The sequence below is a fragment of the Puma concolor genome, chromosome A3 (genome assembly GCF_028749965.1).
Source record: "Puma concolor isolate L17-30 chromosome A3, mPumCon1.1.hap2, whole genome shotgun sequence".
Classification (NCBI taxonomy): domain Eukaryota; kingdom Metazoa; phylum Chordata; class Mammalia; order Carnivora; family Felidae; genus Puma; species Puma concolor.
Window position 1 is genome coordinate 96,172,414 of NC_141669.1, and position 22,833 is coordinate 96,195,246.

Here is a 22,833-nt window from a genome sequence, read left to right on the forward strand (position 1 = left end):
TTCCTGTCTACTTTCTTCCCCTCCACAATGCACAGTCTTGGTAAGATTAGCCATTGTTCCAGTGTCCATCCAATTGACCCTTGATTTAGAGATGTTCATGGTCACCTACTCTTTATCAGACTGGAACTTTGATTTTCTTGAATTTATTCATTTATTTGGCTGGATGGTCTCATGGGGAGGAGACTCGAGGCCAGAGGTTTGGTAGGGATGTTTAAGTGAGGTAAACTTGCAACACTGGTTCACCGTGTGGGTCTGATTTGCAAATACATCACCTCCTAGCATCCTAACAGATAACCAGTTCTGAACCTTGGTCTCATGATTTTAGACCTCTGATAAGGAATATACAGATGGGAAGATAAGTGTGACAATGTGATATAACAAGAAATACATATTTGGTCTTCATCCCTGGTTCCTGGCACAAAGCCCCTAAAACACTTGTAATTTCCTGAGAGAAGGGTCTTTTGTTTTTCCTAATAAGCTCCTTTCAGTAATACCTGTTTATGCTAATGAGGTGACTCCTGGAGACCAGGAGCTGATTGTCAGAAAAAAACAAGTATGTGATTATTAGAGGGTTGGAACTTTCAGCCCCACCCTCTGACCTCTGGAGAGGGGACAGTGGCTCCAGATTGAGTTCAGTCACCAATGGCCAATGGTATATATAATCAATCATTAAGGGAACCGCCATAAAAACCCCTACACAGTGGGAATCAGGAGTTTCTGGGCTGGTGAACACATAGAAGTGCTGGGAGTTGACATGCCCAGAGATGACATAGAAATTCAGGGCTCTTTCCCCTGCACCTTGCTGTATGCGTCTCTTCCATCTGGCTGTTCCTGAGCTGTATCCTTTATAACAAACTGGAAATAGTAAGTAAAGTCTTTCCCTGAGTTCTTTGAGCCATTCTAGCAAATTACTGACCCCAAGGAAGAGGGGTGTGGGAACCCCTAATTAATAGCCAGACAGAAGTTCAGGTGACACCCCGGGACTTGTTACTGGCATCTGAAGTGGAAGCAGTCTTGCGGGCCTGAGACCTTACCCCGTGAGGTCCACACCAACTCCACATAATGTCAGAATTGAATTATAGGACACCCACTCAGTATCTAGGGAGATGAAAAATTGGTTGGTGTAAGCAAAACCCTACATATTTGGTATTAGAAGTATTATGAGTCGAGAAAACAAGTTATCTCCTTTTTACAAAATTCTTTAAAATGTTTATTCAGTTTTTGAGAGAGAGACAGCACGAGTAGGGGAGGGGCAGAGAGAGAGGGAGACACGGAATCCAAAGCAGGCTCCAGGCTCTGAGTTGTCAGCACAGAGCCCAATACAGGGCTCAAACCCACAAACTAACTGCGAGATCATGACCTGAGCAGAAGTCAGCCCCTTAACCGACTGACCCACCCAGGTGCCCTGAGAAAAAAGTTATCTCCTAATGAGTAATTAGCTGATCTGCACCTATTATTGGTACTGATACAAATTAAAGAAATTTAATTCTATCACAGTCTGCATTGACAGATATATGTGACTGAAATTCTTTACGAGGTCCCTTCAATAATTCTGAATGTCATACTTCCCTGCAAGAAAAGCATTTAAAATTTTAAAAGAAAACAAGAGATAATGCATAGTTCTTTACTTAACTAATCCTTCTATGATAATTATTGTGTTACATATATATATACACATACACACACATACATAAACATATATATATATCAAATTGCCATGTTTTACGTCTTAAACTTATACAATGTTATGTATCAATTATATCTCAATAAAATTAGAAAAAAAGAGAAAACTAAATTGTACATAAATAACTCCTCCTATTAACTATAACGTGGGTTTTAAGCAAATTCTGGTTGACTGATGAGACTGACAGGTCTTGTAGAAACCAGCATTATTAGGTCCTACCCTTCAAGCACTTAGGCTGTATTTCTTGAGACAACCATTCCAGGCAGGAAGCAGAAGAACTCATCATAGGCATTCCCTAGTCCCAAGAATGTAGCATCTTCCCATAAATGTCAGTCAGAGAAAATGGTTAATATTTTAACCTACTGAAGCACAAAATTAAGCTACAATAATGCTCAGTCTTCTACATGACGCACAGAAAAAATTAGGCATTAAACTATTTGTTCTCAAATGTGTCTTCTAGTTGAAAGTCATTTGTTTTCAAACATGTGTTTGAAAAATAAATGTGACTGCCTTTGTTTTCTCCCTAATGCTGAAATACAAGAGAAATTCTTAAAAATTAATTTTTCCATGCATACTCCTTTCTTTAGAGCCGCCCCCCCCCCCACAATGATACTAGCTGTACAAGGCTGGATTTACACAGCTGTCTTATAAAGCCATCGACACTTTAATAAAAGTCCAAAATAAACATTTTAATTTTTTTCCCAAATAACAAGTGATTGTTTGTCTTGTTTGCACTCATGAACAAAGGCTGCGTAGCCACAGTTGTCTGGCTTCTCTGTAATTTTAGGCCCAAGACTCAGCAGACGCTGATTAACCAATCCATCTACCATATGTGCAGAAAGAGACGGCCAGCCTCACTCTCGGCAGGGAAAATTGGCATCCATCTTGGTTCACATGGAGATGTCCTTCTAATCTACAGCCACGCTGGCGCAACGAAACTTCGATGGCCTAAAATACCTTTCGCTGGCTTCACGGCGAGCTGCATGTGCATGATAAGAATGTATTATTTATAAGACTGCTGTTAGTAATGAGCTATTACACTAATGGCTCATTGTGTTTGGAATTTGATTTCAAATGGCATGGATCACACATTCTGATGAAAATGAGAAAAAACATGTTTTGCCATTAGGAACAAAGATGTAACGTTCTCCAATTCTACAACCTGTTATATTCCCGTCATTCATCCCGGGTTGTGACAATTCACAAAAGTTCACAATTATGAACCACGACCGAGCAAGGACATATTGTGGAAATGTCTTCTCTTTCCTTTGAGTTTCTTTCAAATAACTAGTCAGATTTGATAAACACCATTCTCAAATATGAATTTGTGGGAGTATTCAAATGCATCTTTGTGAGTGTGTGTTTTCTGGAAAAATAGATTCAGCGAACTTTCTTTACTTGAACCATGAAAAACCATTGATTATTGACTGCTATCAATCCTCCAGGTGACAGAGGTTACTTTCCACCACAAAGGTGTCTTCAATTATCTCATACGAAGGGAGAAAAACTGAAAGTTTTGTTTATTGTTTTTGTTTTTCCTGTGAGAATATACACGATGATACATTAAGCTCTGACTGCTAGAAACTCCAATGTGCAGTGGCCTTCTCTTCACAAGCAAGTCCATTAGAGACATGTGTGCACTGTACCATTCATGCTTCCTTCTAAAAAGCCCTATGGTCACTCATCCCTTTTGGGTGACAGTACTTCAGAGGGAGGGTGCCCTTACTGTGACCACTGCCAGCTTTGATCTCCTCTGCCTGATGCCAACGGCAGGGCTGAGCTGGCAGGCTCTGCCCACCTGCAGGTCAGTGGCGCCTACTCGGACCACTGCTGTCCATGCTGTGGATGATGCCAAAGCAGACGTTCTGCCCATCTGTCTCTAGGAGCCGCCCTTGGCCTCCAACCACCCTTCCCTGAAATCTCAGTTTGGAGTAAACACCAGATGTCAAGGTAAGCCAGGATAAAGTTATGAAAGGCAACTTGCAGCAAAGTGAACTCAAAACTCCTCGAAAGTAGCTATCAAGCCAAAGAAAGCTGCACAGTTAAAAACCTTTAGTCCAGAGTTTCCTACATGGCACAACCATAGCTCCCAGGTATTCTATGCACATGGCCTGTAACCACCATGGGCTGGTGTGGAAAGGGACAGACTTGATGTACTCTGTTCTGTTAACTCTAGTCAATTGTAGTCACACACAAGCATGCTGTGCTGCTCGTAAATTCTCAATTAGCAATCGGGGGCAAAAGCCCCAATTTATCATTTGCCAATCTCTGTGTTGCAAATATTCCCATGGTGGCCAATTTTTAAAATGTTTTCCCTTCCTTCCTTCCTTCCTTCCTTCCTTCCTTCCTTCCTTCCTTCCTTCCTTCCTTTCTTCTTTCCTTCCTTCCTTCCTTCCTTCCCTCCCTCTTTCCTTCCTTCCTTCCTTCCTTCCTTCCTTCCTTCCTTCCTTCCTTCCTCTCTCTCTCTTTCTTTTGAGAGGGGGAGAGAGAGAGAGATGGGGAGGGGCAGAGAGAGAGAATCCCAAGCAGGCTCCACACTATCATTGTAGAGCCTAATGTGGAGCTCGAATTCTCAACTGTGAGATCACGACCTAAGCTGAAATCAAGAGCTGGATGCTTAACCAACTGAGCCACCCAGGCACCGCCCCCCCCAACCCCCACCTCCATTGTGGCCAATTTTAAGCCACCAATGTGATGTCACTGAACAGGAAGTTGGGAAAAGATGCTCAGTAGCCACTATTATATAGTATTTCTACCAGAGAGACCCTAGACATAAGTAATCTCAAGACCAAAGATAATAAAATAATTAGGAAGTGGTGAGTGTTGAGTAGTTATTAACTTTGTTTTTTAGTGTAACTTATTACATTGCAAGTTTATATAATTTAATTTTTAATAATGCCTGTGTTTAACAACCAGTTTAAAAAGTTCTTGAAGATTTAACACTTGGTTCTTGTAAGCCAGAATGAACTAGTTCCCATATACCACTGCCTGCAGGGCCAGCAGAAGGAAGTCCAGGTGGTTGGGAGAAGGGTCCAGGAAGCAGGTGGGCAGGGAGTAACAGCACTAATCTTGAACTCAGAAAAGCTTAAGACACCAGATATGGCTCAGTAGAGACTAGGGATGTGTTCCCAGATCCTAGGCTGGCTTCCTCCCTGTGAGAGTCCTGCTTCTGCCCTTCCATTTAAAGATCGAGGTCCATGGTCTAATCTCCCCAGAACACGAAGTGTCCGATGTCTGATATAACATGGCCTCTCAGAAACTGGGCTGGACTCCATTTGCCTCTTTAGAGACACCGAAGGATCCTTGCAGGGTTGACACTGCAGTTTTCAGCCTGAAAGTTTGCTCTGATGTTTACATGCACTGCAAATGTGTGACATGTGACTAGAGAGGGAAAGAATGTGGGGGTAGTTGCTGCAGCTGCTCTTCACAAGCCCTAACACAAATCAACAAGAGCCAAAGTATGGAAAGAGCCCAAATGTCCATCAACTGATGAATGGATGAAGAAGATGTGGTTTATATATACAGTGGAATACTACTTGGCGATGAGAAAGAATGAAATCTGGCCATTTGCAGCAATGTGGATGGAGCTGGACAGTGCTATGCTAAGTGAAATAAGTCAGGCAGAGAAAGATACCATATGCTTTCACTCATATGTGGATCTTGAGAAGCTTAACAGAAGACCATAGGGGAAGGGAAGGGGGAAAAAATAGTTTCAAACAGAGAGGGAGACAAATCATAAGAGACTCTTTTTTTTATTATTTATTTTTTTTAATTTTTTTTTTAACGTTTATTTATTTTTGGGACAGAGAGAGACAGAGCATGAACGGGGGAGGGGCAGAGAGAGAGGGAGACACAGAATCGGAAGCAGGCTCCAGGCTCTGAGCCATCAGCCCAGAGCCTGACGCGGGGCTCAAACGCACGGACCGTGAGATCGTGACCTGAGCCGAAGTCAGACGCTCAACCGACTGAGTCACCCAGGCGCCCCCATAAGAGACTCTTAAATACAGAGAACAAACTAAGGGTTGACAGGGAGGTGCTGGGTGGGTGATGGGCATGGAGGAGGGCACTTGTTGGGATGAGCACTGGTGTTGCATGTAAGTGATGAATCATGGGAATCTACTCCTGAGGCAAGAGCACACTGTATACACTGTATCTTAGCTAACTTGACAATAAATTATATTAAAAACAACAACAACAACAACAACAAAACAAATTATTTGGGTTGAAACTGGCACCTTAAAACCAAAGAATTAAAAGGCTTCTCCAGAGTGATGTCACCATCACAGTGGCATAAGGATGTCCATCATTTTTGTCCCCAAGCTCAACAGCAAACACTTGGCATCCATCCATGAACAAAAGGGCCTTTGAGGGAGCTCTGGGATCCAGCACCATACCCCAGGGAACTGGAAGAGTCTTGCCCACTGTGCATGAGGAAATAGGCAGACAGACCTCAGTGTTCACTGTGAACCCTGTGAACTGCAAACTGGCTCCAGCCCATCTTGGCCATGGTCCAGAAGCCCTTGGAGAATAGGGACTTAGACAATCACTTACAGAGGAGAGAGTCTTTGTAAAAGCACAATTTCCAGAGAAGTTCCAGGACTCCACTGAAGCTTTAAAAAAGTATGAGTTTGGATGTGCCGGAGTGAAAAAGAGGAACAGTTTGACCTTACCCATGTCACCCATCCCCAATGACGCACAGCTTAGGGGCATTAAAGATCTTCCTTGGCCCATGGTTTATCCAGTGAGAAAAAGGGAGTAAGTGTGAGTAAGCACCCAGCCTCCCCAGCTGTGTGGGATGTTTCCAAAGGGGCTCATTTCTCTTTCACCTCATCCAGAGTACTTAATCGGGAGCTCCATGACTGGGGTGGGTTGGGGGACAGAAAGAGGCTGGGGAGGGCAGCAAATAGTACTCTTGGAGGGCAATAAAGAGACACGGTTCCTAACTGCACTGTGAATTCCATCAAGAAGCCTGCCCACAAACTTCTGGGAACACCCTTCCCGCAAAACCCCTCAACTGGCTCACAAGCACTCCCAGCTCCCCTTGTGCCTCCCATCCCACCCCGTGGCCAGTTCCTGTGCATGCTCCTGACAGCACCATGAGCAGACATTTGCAGATGGCTGGTGAGGACCACAGAAAAGCAGTCATATCTGTGGCCAGAGAGAGATGACAAACTTGAGCTGCTACCTTTGGCAAAGTAAAAGAAAGACTGTCAGCACTCAAGCCTGGTACTTTGCAAGATCCAGAAAATGCATACAAACTTAAGAAATGTGCCACAAAAGGGAGCAAGATGGGTGGAGCAGATGTATCCATAGAAGATCTAAGAACCCCTCAGGATCTCTAGCAGGGCTGACAGAGGTATGTCTCCTCTGAAGAAAGCAAACACTGGAGGAGGTAACCACTACTTCAAATGTGAAAACAGTAATGCAAAACTCCAAGAAACATGAGAAAATCAAGAAAGTGACATCACCAAAGGATCACAATAATTTTCCTGAACCAAACTCAAAGACATGGAGGTCTCTACCTTACCAGATAAAGAATTCAAAATAGCTGTTTTAAGGAAACTCAAAGAGCAGCAAAAAAAGAAAACAAAACACAAAAAGAGAATTCAATGAAGTCAGGAAAATGATACACAAACAAAATAAGAAGTTTAACAAAGAGACAGAAATCATAGAAAAGAACCAAACAAACTCTAGAGCTGGAGAATGAAACAAAGAAAAGAACAATATGCAACAGAGATCATCAGCACCAGACTTGGCGAAGGAGAGGAAAGAACCCATGAGATTGAAGACAGGATCTCTGAAATTATCAGTTCAGAGAAAAACAAAGAAAAAAGAATGAAAGGAAAAAGGAAAGCCTATATAATCTGTAGGATATCATTAAAGGGACCAATTGGCAAATCACTTCAGTTCTAGAAGGAGAAAGAGGGAGAGGGGACAGAAAGATTTTTTAAGAAGTGATGGCTGAAAACATGCCAAATTTGAGTAAAGATTTGGATATCCATAATAAACCTCTCAAAAATCAAAGACAAAGATGTAGCAAGAGATAAAAAGCTTATAACTTACAAGGAAACCCCCATAAAGCTACCAGAGGACTTCTTAGCAGAAGCCTTACAGCCAGGGGAGAGGGAGATGATATATTAAAAGTGCTGAAAGAAAAAAAAAAACTGCCAACCAGAATACTTTACCTTCAAAGCTGTCCTTCAGAAATGAAGACTAAAAGGAGACTTATTCAGATGGACAAAACATGAGGGAGTTCACCACTAGACCTGCTTTATAACAATACTGAAAGGAGTTCTTCAAAGCTGAAATGAACACGAATTAGTTGCATGAAACCATATGGAAATAAACAACACACTGGTAAAAGTAAGTATGTTGTCAAATTCAGAATACTCATACTGTAATATAGTGGAATGTGAACCATTTAACTCCAGTAAAAAGGTTAAAGGAGAAAGTATTAAAACTAACTATAGTTCTAATAATTTATTAACGAATATACAATATACACACATACAGCTGGCAAACAGACACATGAAAAGATGTCCAACCTCACTAGTCATCAGGGAACAGCAAATCAAAACCACAGTGAACTATCACTTTATACCTGTCAGAATGGCTAGAATCAAAAAGACAAGTAAAAATAGGGGGACAAAACAGAAGAGACTCATAAATATGGAGAACAAACTGAGGGTTACTGGAGGGGTTGCGGGAGGGGGGATGGGCTAAATGGTAAGGGGCACTAAGGAATCTACTCCTGAAATCATTGTTGCACCATATGCTAATTTGGATGTAAATTTAAAAAAATAAAAAATTAAAATTAAAAAAAAAAGAAGAAATAACAAGTGTCGGTGAGGATGTGGAGAAAAAGGAGCCCTCATGCACTGTTGACAGAAGTGCAGACTGGTACAGCCACCAAGGAAAACAGTATGGAGGTTCCTCAAAAAATGAAAAACAGAAATACCATATGATCCAGTAATTCCACTACTGGGCATTTACCCAAAGAAAATGAAAACACTAATTCAAAAAGATGTATGCATCACTACGTTTATTACAGCATTATTTATAACAGCCAAGGTATGGAAGAAACCTGAGTGTCCATCAATAGACAATTGGATAAAGAATATATGGTATATACATATATATACACTGGAGTATTACTCCACCATAAAAAGAATGAGATCTTGCCATTTGTGACATGGATGAAACTAGAGATTATATTATGCTATGTGAAATAAGTCAGACAGACAAAGATAAATACTGTACAATTTCACTTAAATGTGGAATCTAAAAAACAAGATAAATGAATAAACAAACAAAAAGCAAAAACAGACCCATAAATACAGACAACAAACTGATGGTTGCCAGAGTGGGGGTAATGAACAAAATGGGTGAAGGGGAGTGGGAGGTACAGGCTTCCAGTTATGGAATGATTTAGACATAGGGATAAAAGGTACAACCAGGGAATATATAGTCAATGGTATTATGATACCATAGTATGGTGACAGATGATAACTACACTTGCTGTCACCATAGCATAACATACAGACTTGTCCAATCATGTTGCACACCTGAAACTAATGTGTGTCAACTATACTTCAATTAAAAAAAAATGAGTACACAATGTAAAAAGAGGTAAGCTGTGATATCAAAAACATAAAGTGGGGGAGTTAAAGGGTAAAGTGTTACATATGATCAAAGTTAAGTTGTTAATAATGTAAAATATACTGCTAGAGCCAGGAGGCATTTTAGGTAAGTCTCATGGTAACCACAAAGCAAAAACCTATGGTAGATTCACAAAAGACAAACAAAAGGGAACCTAAGTGTATCACTACAAAAATTCATCAACTTATAAAGGAAGACAGCAAGAGAGAAAGAAAGGAACAAGGATACTACAAAAAAAAAAAAAAAAGCCAGAAAATAGTCAAGAAGATGCATCAGTAAGTCCTTAAGCTATCAATAATTACTCGAAATATAAATGAACTGTAGTCTCCAATCAAAAGACATAAAGTGGTTGAATGAATAAGAAAGACTCAGCTACATGCTGCCTAAAAGAGACTCACTTCAGCTTTAAGAAAACATTCAGGCTCAAAGTGAAAAGAAGGAAAAAGATATTCCATGCAAGTGGAAACCAAGAGAGACCAGGGGTAGCTATACTTACACCAGACAAAAAGACTTTACGCCAAAAAAGAGTAACGAGAGACCAAGAAGGTCATTATATAAATGATAAAGGGGTCAATTTATCAAGAAGATATAACAATCATACATATATAAAAATTCAACATCAGACCACCTAAACATATTATGCGAATACTAAAAGATAAGAAGGGGAAAATAGGTGACAATAATAACAGTAGGGGACTTCAACACCCCCACTTTCAAAAATGGATGGAACATCCAGACAGAAAATCTACAAGGAAATGTTGGACTTAAACAATACTTTAGCCCAATGGACCTAACAGACATGCACAGAACATGCCATCCAACAGCAGCAGAATATACGTTCTTCTCCAGCACACACAGAACATGCTTCAGGATTGATGATCATAAGTTAGTTCACAAAACAAGTCTTAGCACATTTAAGAAGACTGAAATCATACCAAGTATCTTTTCTAACCACATGTTATAAAACTAAAAGTCCGTAGCATTTTGGACAATTCACAAATAAGTAGAAATAAAAAAAACAAAACGAAACATTCCTGAACAACCATGTAGTTGTTCCAAAGAACAAGTTAAAAAGGAAATAAAAAATATCTTCAAAAAAACAAAAATGGAAAGACAATATACCAAAACCTATCGGATGTTGAAAAAGCCATTCTAGGAGGTAGATTTATAGCAATAAATGGCTATATCAAGAAAAAAAGATTGCAAATAAACAATTAAATTTACACCTCAAGGAACTTGGAAAAGGAGATCAAATTAAGTCCAAAGTTAGTAGAAGGTAGGAAATACAAAGATCAGAGCAGAAATAAATGAAATAGGCTAGAAAACAGTAGAAAATTTCAATGAAACTAAGAGTTGATTTTTGAAAAGTTAAACAAAATTGACAAACCTTCAACTAGACTAAGAAAAAAAAAGAGGACTCAAATCAGAAATGAGGGGCACGTAGGTGGCTCAGTTTGTTAAGTGTCCTACTCTTGATTTCAGCTCAGCTCATGATCTCACAGTTCATGGGTTTGAGCCCCACATCAGACTCTGCACTGACAGTGTGGATCCTGCTTGGGATTCTCTCTTTCTCTCCCTCTCTTCCTGCCCCCTTTCCACCTGTGTGCACATGTGCACTCTCTCTCTATAAATAAATAAATAAACAAACAAACATTAAGGAAAACAGAAATGAAACAGGAGACATTACAACTGGTAACAAAGAAATACAAAGGATCATAAGGATTACTATGAACAATTGTGTGGCAACAAATTGGACAACCTAGAATAAATGGATAAATTCTTAGAAACATACAACTTACCTAGACTGAATCATGAAGAAATAGAAAATATGAACAGACCAATAACAAGAGATTGAATCAGCAATCAAAAACCTCCTGACAAAGAAAAGCCCCAGACCAAATGGTTTCACAGGTAAATTCTACCAAATATTTAAAGAAGAATTGACACTGATCCTTCTCAAGCTTTTCCAAAAAATTAAGATGAGGGAATACTCCCAAACTCATTTTATGAACCAAACATTACCCTTATACCATAGCCAGGTAAGGACATTACAAGAAAAGAAAACTATAGACCAATATCCCTGATGAATACACATAGGAAATTCTCAACAAAATATTAGGAAACTGGATTCAACAGCACATTAAAAGGAACATACACCATGATCAAGCAGGACTTATTCCTGTGAGGCAAGGATGGTTCAACATACACAAATCAGTAATTGTGATACACCACACTAATAGAAAAATAAAAGTCATATGATCATCTCAATAGATGCAGAGAAAGCATCTGACAAAATATCACACCCCTTCATGATAAGAATGCTCAATAAATAGAATACAGTAGAAAAAAGTTTCAATTAAATAAAGGCCATTTATGACAAGCCCATAACTAATATCATACTCAACAGTGAATGGTTAAAAGCTTTTCCTTGAAGATCAGGCACAGGACAAGGGTGCCACTCCTATTCAACATAAAACTGGAAGTCCTTGCCAGAGAAATCAAGCAAGAAAAAGAAATAAAAGGCATGAAAATTAGAAAGGAAGTAGTAAAACCGTCTGTTTGAAAATGATATGATCTTATATAGAGAAAATCCTAAAGACTCCACCAAAAAAAACGTTAGAACTGATAAACAAATGCAGGAAAGTTGCAGGATACAAAACCAATGTACAGAAATCAGTTGCATTTCTATACACTAACAATAATATACCTGAAAAAGAAAGAAAATAAACCCATTTGCAATAGTATTAGAATTAATGTTGTTAAAATGTCCATACTACACAAAGCCATCTCTAGATTCAATGCAATCCCTACCAAAATTCCAATGGCACTTTTCACAGAAATAAAACAAACAGTCCTAAAATGTATATTGAACCACAAAAGACACCAAATAGCCAGAGCAATCCTGAGAAAGAAGAACAAAGCTGGAGGCATCACACTTTCTGATTACAAATCATATTACAAAGCTGTAATAATCAAAACAGTATGATACCAGGATAAAAACAGACACAAAAGCAAGTGGAACAGAATCAAGAGCCCAGAAATAAACACCTGCATATACAGGCAACTAATATTGAATAAGGGAGCCAAGAGTACTCAATGCAGAAATGATTGTCTCTTCAACAAACACTGTTGGGAAAACTGGTATCTACATGCAGAAGAGTGAAATTGGACCCCTATCTCAGACCACTCCCAATGTATCAAATACTTAAACATAACACCTGAAACTGTATAACTCCTAGAAGAAAACATAGGGAAGAAGCTCCTTGACACTGTTCTTGGCAACAATTTTTTGGATATGACATCAAAATCACTAATAAAAACAAATATTAATAAGCAATAAAAACAAAAATTAATAAGAAAGACTATACCAAACTAAAAAGCTTATGCACAGCAAAAGGAACAATCAACACAATAAAAAGGTGATCTACACAATGGGAGAAAGTATTTTATTTTTTTTTTTAATGTTTATTTATTTTTGAGACAGAGACAGAACATGAACGGGGGAGGGTCAGAGAGAGAGGGAGACACAGAATCCGAAGCAGCCTCCAGGCTCTGAGCTGTCAGCACAGAGCCTGACGCGGGGCTCGAACTCACGGACTGTGAGATCATGACCTGAGCCGAAGTCGGAGGCTTCACCGACTGAGCCACCCAGGCACCCCTGGGAGAAAGTATTTTAAATCATATACTGGAATATCAGATAAGGGGTTAATATCCAAAATACATAAAGAACTCATACAACTCAACAGGGGAAAAATGACCCAATTTAAAAATGGACAGAGAACCTAAATAGACATTTATTCCAAAGAATACATACAAATGGCCAACAGGTACATGAAAAGAGGCTCAACCTCACTAATCATCAGGAGATGAAAGTCAAAACCACAATGAGATACCCCTTACACCTATTAGGAAGGCTATCATCAAAAAGACAAGAGATAGCAGGCATTGGCAAGAATGTGGAGAAAAAGTAACCCTCCTGGACCACCTGGCTGGCTCAGTAGGTAGAGTATGTGACTTGATCTCAAGGGTTGTGAGCTCAAGCCCTATGTTGGGTGCAGAGGTCACTTAAAAACAAAATCTTTAAAAAAAAAATGTAATCCCCATGCACTGTTGGTGGTAATGTAAATTGCTACAGCCAGTATGGAAAACACTATGCAGGTTTCTCAAAAAAGTAAAAATAGAATTGCCATATGACCTAGCAATCCCACTTTTGGGGGTATATCCAAAGGAAACAAAAACAGGATCTTGAACAGATATCTGCACTCCCATGTTCATTGTAGCATTATTCACAATAGCCAAAATATGGAAACAACTTAAGTTTCCTTCAACAGATGAATGAATTTTAAAATGTGGTATATATGCATACAATGGAATATTATTTGGCCACAAGAAAGTAGGAAACCCTGCCATTTGCAACAACATGGGTGGACCGTGAAGGTATTATGCTAAGCCAAGTCAGAGAAAGGCAAATATTACACGATATCACTTAATATGGAATCTAGGGGCGCCTGGGTGGCTTGGTCGGTTAAGTGTCCGACTTCAGCTCAGGTCATGATCTCGCGGTCCGTGAGTTTGAGCCCCGCGTCAGGCTCTGGGCTGATGGCTCAGAGCCTGGAGCCTGTTTCAGATTCTGTGTCTCCCTCTCTCTCTGCCCCTCCCCTGTTCATGCTCTGTCTCTCTCTGTCTCAAAAATAAATAAACATTAAAAAAAATATGGAATCTACAAAAGGAGAACACATAAAAACGGTAGAACTGTGGTTATCAGGGGTTAGGTGGTAAGTGAAATGGAAAGAAGTCGGTCAAAGGGCACAAAATTTCCAGTTATAAGATAAATAAGTTCTAGGGATCTAATGGACAGCATGGTGATTATAATTAACAATATTGTATTATATACTTGAAAGTTGCTAAAAGAGTGGATCTTAAACATTTTCACCACAAGAAAGTACTGGTAAGTATGTGACAACAAGGAGGTGTTAGCTAATGCTATGGTGGCAACTGTTTTGCAGTATATAAGTGTATCAACTCGACATGGTGTACATCTTTTTTTTTTTTAATGTTTATTTATTTTTGAGAGAGAGAGGTCACACACACATGCCACGGAGGGGCAGAGAGAGTGGGGCGGGAGGGTGGGGGGGACGGAAGATCCAAAGCGGGCTCTGTGCTGACAGCAGAGAGCCTGATATGAGGTTCTAATTCATGAACTGTGAGATCATGACCTGAGCTGAAGTCGGATGCTTAACTGACTAAGCCACCCAGGTGCCCCAAAATGGTATACATCTTAAACTTACACAGTGGTATATGTCAATTATATCTCAATAAAGCTGGAACAAATAAATAAAAACCTCCAAAAAACAAAGCCCTGACTAAACTGGGTTTGTCCATTTTGGTCATTCAAAGACCTGACTGGGGTCTGCGTGAATCATTATTTCTCAGCAGTTTGTTCTCATCATGTAAAGACGTAGTTTTCAAAATGGTGCTGCTGTGCCCAAATATTCCCTGACTCTTCCTTTTTCCATTAGCCTGAAGCTATATGTTGAATGAAAATATACAAAAGCAAGTTCTTAAAGGAAAATGCAAAAAACTAAAAATGGAAAAAAAAAAACCTTTTCAATGGGGAAGAAATAAATATTAGGGACTACTACCTCAGAATCTAACTTTAGGGCCAGTTCTCACCTTAAAAAACTAATGCCTTTATCTCTCAAAGGTCATCCTGTTTTCCATCATGTAGATAAATGTTTCACCACCTTGACTGCACACTGGAACCACATGGGGAGCTTTTTAGAAAGACCCCAAAAGATTGGTCTACTTTATCTAAGTACATGGTAGCATCAGGATTTTTAATCGAGATATAATTCACCTACCTAAAAATAAACCTTAAATGAGTATATATATTTGGTAGCTTTTAGTATATTCACAAATGTGCACACCTTCACCCACTAATTCCAAAACATTTTCATCTCCTGTACCCCTGCAAAAAAACCCATACCCTTTATTAGTTATTCCCCATCTACCTCTTTCTCCAGCCACTAATCTAGTTTCTGTCTCTAGGGACTTGCTTATTCTAGGCTTTCATATAAATGGAATCATATAATAGTGCTCTTTGATGTCTGGCTGCTTTCACCTAGTGTAATGTTTTCAAGGTTCAAACATGTTATAGCATGCATCAGTACTTCATTCCCTTTGATTTCCTAATAATATTCCATTGTATGGCTGTACCACCTCTTGTCTGTTTATTCATTCATCAACAAGCAAATGGACATTTGGGTTGTTTCCACTTTTTTGGTTATTACGCATAATGCTGCTATGAATGTTCATGTACATGTTTTTGTGTGGACATGTATTTTCAGCTCTAGGAGTGGAACTGCTGGGTCAAATGGTAATTCTATGTTTAACTTTTTGAGAAAATGCCAGATTATTTTCCAAAGTGGCCACACTATTTTATAATGCCACCAGCAATGTATGAGATGGCACCTTCTCCACATCCTCACCAACACTTGTTATTGTCCTTCTCTTTTATTATAACCATCCCAGCAAGTGTGAAACGGTATCTCATTGTGGTTTTGATTTGTAGTTTCCTAATGACTGAGTGTCATTTCATGAGCTTATTGGCCATTTGTATATCTTTGTTGGAGAAATGGCTATTCAAATCCTTTGCCCACATTTTATTTGGATTATTTGTCTCTTTATTGCCATGTGAGTTCTTTATATATTCTGGATATAAGTTTATTGCCATGTGGACAGTCTAAAAGCATCCCCATCAGGATCACCTGATTCTGATCAGGTGATGTTCATACAAACTGAGCTTGAGAACTACTGATGTAGAAACAAGCTCCAACAGATCATGTTATCAGAATAAAAGAATTTTTGATTCCAAGTTTTCCAAGAAAAGTAATATTCTTTAAATAGCTCTTAAGTTTTGTCAAATAGAGAAATTAATGTATGAAGAATCCCTGAACGATCATCCTAGAAGTAAAACTGCTAAATTCTCACCTTCGAATGCTTTTCCATAAACTGGCCACTTGAAAAAAAAGCTAATTTGTTGTCATCTTTGCCTGAACGTTGGGATTCTATGAATGAAATATTCAGTTATAGAGCTGGACATGAAAGGGTTTTATTCATGTCTGCTAATTATGATATGCAAAAGAGAACACAAAAATTCATTCAAACTAAGATTATCTCATTGTCAAAAGCAATCTTCAGTCCAAGCTTACATAAACCACGTTTACAGGCCTTTACAAAAATTGTCCTCTAGATTTCTCATGCGATGCAAAGGGAACATTTTAGCTCACATTTGAATTGCTTTCTTTTCTTGATTCCTAAAACTAGCAACAGAAGCCTGACCTTGTGAGATCCCTGTACACAAGTCAATAATGAGACATTTGCAGGGGAGCTCCATTCCTTTAAAACAGACTTCCCAAACATAGTCCCTAAACCGGCAGCATCAATATCACCCATGAACTAGTGAGATGTACACATTCCCAGGCCCATCCCGAACCAACTAGATCATGCTGAGCGTGAGTCCCAGTAATCTGTGTTCTAATCACCCCAAGAGTTATTTCAATGCATGCTCAAGCTTGAGTACTTACTTCTTTAGAATACTTTCCTCACATTTCTTATACACACATATAGCGGCTACCATTGGTTATGACCCTATCCTTCCTAAAGCTGAACAGCCACCACACACTCCCTAATTACCCTGAGACACTAAGAGTCCCAATTTTGTTGTGTCAATTTCTCCATAGCACAGAGCAGACCCCATGAATATCCCAATTTCAGCACTTTCAACTCCTAAGAATGTCCAAAGCTTCAGATGGAGTGGCATGAGGTAGAAAGCTATCACAATATTTTTGGCTTTAGGAAGGCCTAAATGTTTCAATATTTTTCAGGAAGGCCTATTTTCAACAGGCTCGCACCAACATGAAGGCCTAAAGATACCTCAATACACTTAATGTTTCGCTATCAGAACTAGGATTTGAATCCTAATTATCAAATCTTGTGGGGGCAGATTCAGAGAAGGAAGCCACAACTAGCTAAATTTCTGTAAGGGCAGAGTGTCCCTCCACGAATGCCTCCAGCGGTAGGGCAAGGATGAGGGACAATCTCACAAGGTGCAGGGTTGCTCACGGCAGCTGCCCCGGGCACCAGGTCAGCCTGCTCTCCGCTTTGAGCTGAGATGTGCTAAAGCTAGCTAGCTTGCCAGCTCTCTTCTGTGTCTCTTCTCCTCACTTCTGTTGGGTGTAGACTTCAGGGTCTACAGCTGGCAAACCACAGGGGGTGGGTTCCATCTTCCTTTACTCCCATTCCTACCTCCCGTCTCAGTAAAGCCTTCCAGGATGGATGCTACGGAATTTGTGGAGCATGTTCTGAATCAGTGGTCACCACTGACATGCTCACAGGGCCAGGCTGGTACAATGGTGGGCTCGAGGACACCTGTGTTGTCTACAGCAGCTGCTCCAAAGCTGCTCCAAAGCTCCATCTCACTGGGGACCTGCAGAAGAGCAGGCCCAACAGCAGGCCTTCTGATTTTTCTAGAGAAGCTAGAAATTCCAACTGTTATGTACACTTTCTTAATGTGTAAATGCTAGCCACTAATAAAACAAAACTTACTCATCTACAACCTAAATCAAATCATGAGAAAACACTGGACAAATCCAAATTGAGAGATGTTGCACAAAATAACTGATGTGTGCTCTTCAAAACTGTCACTGTCATGAAAAACAAAGGCAAACTAGAGAGTTCCAGATTACAAGAGACCGAAGACACGGGACACCTGAATGCAAAAAATGATGTGGATTTACTTCTGCTCTAAAGGACTGTCCGTAAAATCTGAATAAGGGCTGTACATTAGATAATAGGAGTGCAGGAATCATGTTCAACCCTGACCTCTGTACTACAGTTACATAAGAGAACATTCTTGTTTTTAGGAAATAACCACGAAAGTATTTAGTGGTAAAGGGGCATTACATCCACAACTTATTTTTAAAAGTTTCAGAAAAACATAAATGTAAAGAGTTCTTAAATAATATATATGTATAATATTTATATTTTTATATAATTATATTTATAATATAAGTAATATAAATATACGTTTATATATTAAAAGACATAAATACATGGAAAAAGCAAGCAAAGAGAATGATAAAGCAAATGTGGTAAAATGTTACCATTTAGGGAACTTGGGTGCTTACAAGTTTTCTGTAAGTGTGAAATTTTGCTAAAACAAAAAGTTAAAAAAAATATTACTTTCCAAGTCAAACAAAATCCATGTGTCAGCAGGATGCTGGTCTGTGATCTCTGGCCTCTGGGATCTTGGGGTCTCAGAAATCCCCCTCAGACACCCTCAAGAATCTCTCCCTTTCACCCTAACTCCCATCTCTACCTTCAGGAGCAGGGCAAAGAACCCACAGCAGCCTGACATCTGGAAGCATCTCACAAAAACCTAAAACTAAAGCTAGGTCACACTGGGAAGGAGGGTGATGTCACAGCTCAGAAGCGAGCCTGGCCTTGGAAGCCGGGAGGGGATGGCAGCTGTAGGGGTGTGGGGCAAAACCAGAAGCAATGTGCTTATTTCTCTCATTTCTCTTACTAAGCATAACCCAGGCAGATAAATCACCAACCTCACACACGACAGCATGATTCTCTTCATCTTGGGCCTCGATTAGTTCAGCCAGGAAGTACTCGCCGTAAGTTTCCTTCAGAATGGTGTCATGGCGCAAAAATATCGGCATGAGATCATCATGATCTTCTACCCTGTTTAATGCAAAGGCTTAATTAATTTCAGCGTTCCTTCCTTCAGCGGAGCACCTACTATGTGCCAGACCGTGTTCTAAATGCCAGGGACACAGCAACATGCTCATGACATGAACTTGCATTCTTACAGGAGAAACAAAATGAAACTATAGCAAATACAACACTTCAAAGATTTCAAACAGTGGTAAGTGCTCTGGGAGGGAGAGTGACAAGGTCAAGTGGTCAGGGAAGACCTCTCCAAGGAGGGACATCTGAGCTGAGACCTGGATAAAGAAAAGGGAAGAGAGCTATGTCAAGAGACCTGAGGGTGGAAAATTCCAGTCAGAGGGAACACACTCAGCATATTTGGGTATGGAATGTGGGGCATCATTTGTTCTGAGACAAAGGACAAAAAGCTAGGAACAGCATTTCCTAAATGTGTTCCAAAGGACACTACTTCTATGACATTGTCCCTAGCATCCCCTTCTTCCTCCCAAAAGAATTCAACTGTCTAAAGACAATTTCCTAGTATAGGTGCCCTCTGGAGTGTCACAGTTATATATTAGAGACTGAGAAGTACTAGAATAAATATGAATATTTAACCTTGTTTATGCATTTACCCAACATGGACCCATGGTACCCTTTACGCTTATCAATGGGGAACAGAAACCATGGTACTCACCAGCCCTTCTGACACAGAGGAAGTTCCAGCAGCTCCCCCGCCATTTGGCAGGGTTCTAGGGCTGGTTCCTTTATATTCTAGTTGCCCTTAAAAAAATTTGTTTTAATGTTTATTTTTGAGAGAGAGAGAGAGACTCAAGTGGGGGAGGGGCAGAAAGAGGGAGACACAGAATCCAAAGCAGGTTCCAGGCTCTGAGCTGTCAGCACAGAGCCTGACATGGGGCTTGAACCCATGGACCAGGAGATTATGACCTGAGCTGAAGTCGGATGCTCAACCAACTGAGCCACGCAGGCACCCCCCTCTAGTTGCCCTTTTAAATCGAGGCTTTTTTTCAGTGCCCCACAGCAGATGAGTCTGCACATGGTCCCTAGGTAATATCCCTGACCACTGCAGTACACAGCATCCAGGGTGGGGGTTCCCTTCATTCCTGGGTCTCTGCCTCTCTTGCCATTCTTTATGTGGTCACTCTGTCCTCTGTTATGCTGTTCAGAAGCTGTTCAGTCAGTCCTCAGTTCTTCAAGAGGAATTGCTCCAAAACAGCAATTGACTTGGTGTGTCCATGGAGGAGGTGAGTTCAGGTTCTTCCTACGTTGCCATCTTGGACCAGAAGTCTACACTTTACTCCTGACACATCACTACATTTCCCATAAAGAAGGAAATGCTATTTTTAATGCATTTTTATTTTTAATGCATTTAAAAATAATGAAGCTCTGGGGCACCTGGGTGGCTCAGTGGGTTAAGCGTCTGACTTCGGCGTAGGTCACAATCTCACAGCTCATGAGTTCGAGCCCCACATCGGGCTCTGTGCTGACAGCTCAGAGCCTGGAGCCTGCTTTGGATTCGGTCTCTCCCTCTCTCTGCCCCTCCCCAGCTCACACTCTGTCTCTCTCTCAAAAATAAATAAACGTTAAAAAATATTTTTAAAAATAATGAAGCTCTGCTCACCACCTTGGAAACATTCACCTCAGACTTCCCTTGTCAGGACCCTACACAGTGATCTTGACAACCAGCATGGGAGGAGAGGGAGAACCAAGAACCAGGTTTATGGTTGCACAGTGATGCTGGCTCTTAGACTCCATTTTTCTGACATTATCTAACATCCTTTTATTCTTTTTAGTACATTATTGGTTATATTTAGTACTCTATTTTACCTGCCTAGGATGTTCTTATACTTTTTTTTCCTGGTACTTTTCTTATTAAAACGTTTCACATTTGGGTTTTTTTTGTTGTTGTTGTTTTTCTGTGCTATATCTGATTTGGCTACTAAATTTTATCTCTTCTCCCCTTTACTTCATTACTGTGCCATCTTCATCATCCTATTTGATCTTTTAATATGTTCTCTTTGACATTAACAGTAGGTTCATATGAGTGATCTGTATGTATATAAAGCTCAGGGCTTTATCCAGATTATCTCCGTTGGTATACTTCTCATAGCTACCCCAGAAGGTAGGGATTGCCATCTTCACTCTATAGATGGTGGAGAGCAAGGCTCAAAGGGAGGATGAAATGTTTTGCCTGAAATGACAGCAATAGTTGGCAACAGAGCCATGTTATAAACTCAGGTCAGCTTAGACTCTGCCATCACATACTACACTAAGTCACCAATGCACTTCAAAAATTTCCCTTTACTTCGACATTCCTTTTGAAAGTGCGCAGCAAGAAGCATGAGCACGAGCTAAACAGCTGAGAGGAGACTTTGGCTCAAGGGACAGGGGTCGACACCATGGCTCATCCACCCAGCCCTGCCCCAACTCCCGGATTAGATTCCTCCAATCCTGCAACAGCTCCACTCCCCAGGTCTAAACGCTTTAAACTGGACAGCTCCATGCACTCTGGATGAAAATCCCCACTTTGTTCCAATGATGAAAGCTTTACCTCTGGTGAGCCTCATCTGTTGGAATGTTGTTTTTTCATCAGTAATAAACATCTTGATGGGAGAAATACACACTTGAAAAACTTCATCTCTGCTATATAAAACTCAGAAGCAAGGGGAAAGCTAGCTAACAGACCACAATACAGGAAGGCAAAAACAAAGAGAAGATGACAACCATCAGGGATTAAACATAACTCCCCAGGTTGACTCTTATTCTTAACCTGTCAGCACTCTCTGGAAGGAGAGACAGCAGAGGGTCCTTATCCAGACAACCAGGATATTTGCTTATTATACTGTCAACCTGGGTATGATGTCATCACCAGCCAACTGTCTCATTCCACATGCCAGCACATCAGAGAGACTCTCTAGTAGGGAGTCTAAAACATGGAGCCAGAACTGAGAAATGTATAGAACTGTTGAGTCACTACATTACACACCTGAAACTAATATAACACTGTGTGTTCATTATGTTGGAATTATTAAAATAATGACTAACTAAATAAACAAATACACTTAAAATATATTCATGACATGGATCCAGAAACAAACACCAACTGTGTTTTTAGGATGGACTTGACTGTACTCTCACACCATAGCCACTTCACAAGCTGTTTCAGCTCTGCACTAAATTTTTTAAGTAGTCTTTGACTACTTGCCCATCTATTTTTGTGTGTCCACAATCACTTTGAGAGCTACCAGTGGCTGGGTGTGATTGGGTGTACCAAAGCTCCATAATAAATGCATTGAAGGCTCATGGTGCTCTTCTGAAAAGATTGGAGGATAAATGATACAGTGTAGTGGTCAAAGTCTGGGCTGGAAGCCAGAATGCCTAAATCTGGATTTAATAACTGTGACCTCGGGCATATCACTCAAACCCTCATCCCATAGTTTTCTCATCTGTCATAAAGACAGTAAATTTAATGTTGAGATAATAGCGTGTGATGTGCTATTATTAACATTACTACAACTTAGGTAGGAAGGGTCCATAAGGACAAGCGAAGAATATTTATAATCAATGCATGGAATGGAAGAGGTTATCACTATAGAAGCCTGAATAGCTGTGCTAGTTGCCTATTGTCCCATTCCATCCACTATCACTAATCTGTTTAAAACCCTGCTTTCTTCACCTCACTCCCTTACTCAAAAACTTTTGCTAGCCCCCACTGTTTCTGGGATGAGGTCAGAGCCCTTTAGCCTCATCTTTAA

The 22,833-nt window shown here is 40.2% G+C and overlaps 1 protein-coding gene across 4 annotated transcripts in view; it reads right to left on the bottom strand.

Moving 5' to 3' along the window:
* The window catches only part of CFAP61 (cilia and flagella associated protein 61), a 287,953-nt gene that overhangs the window by 232,047 nt on the left and 33,073 nt on the right, over nt 1-22,833 (bottom strand). For all 4 annotated transcript variants that reach the window (XM_086701573.1, XM_086701575.1, XM_086701572.1 and 1 more), the window contains one exon: nt 18,961-19,093. In XM_086701573.1, the coding sequence (XP_086557699.1) occupies nt 18,961-19,093 (133 nt within the window). The remainder of the gene's footprint in view (nt 1-18,960; nt 19,094-22,833) is intronic.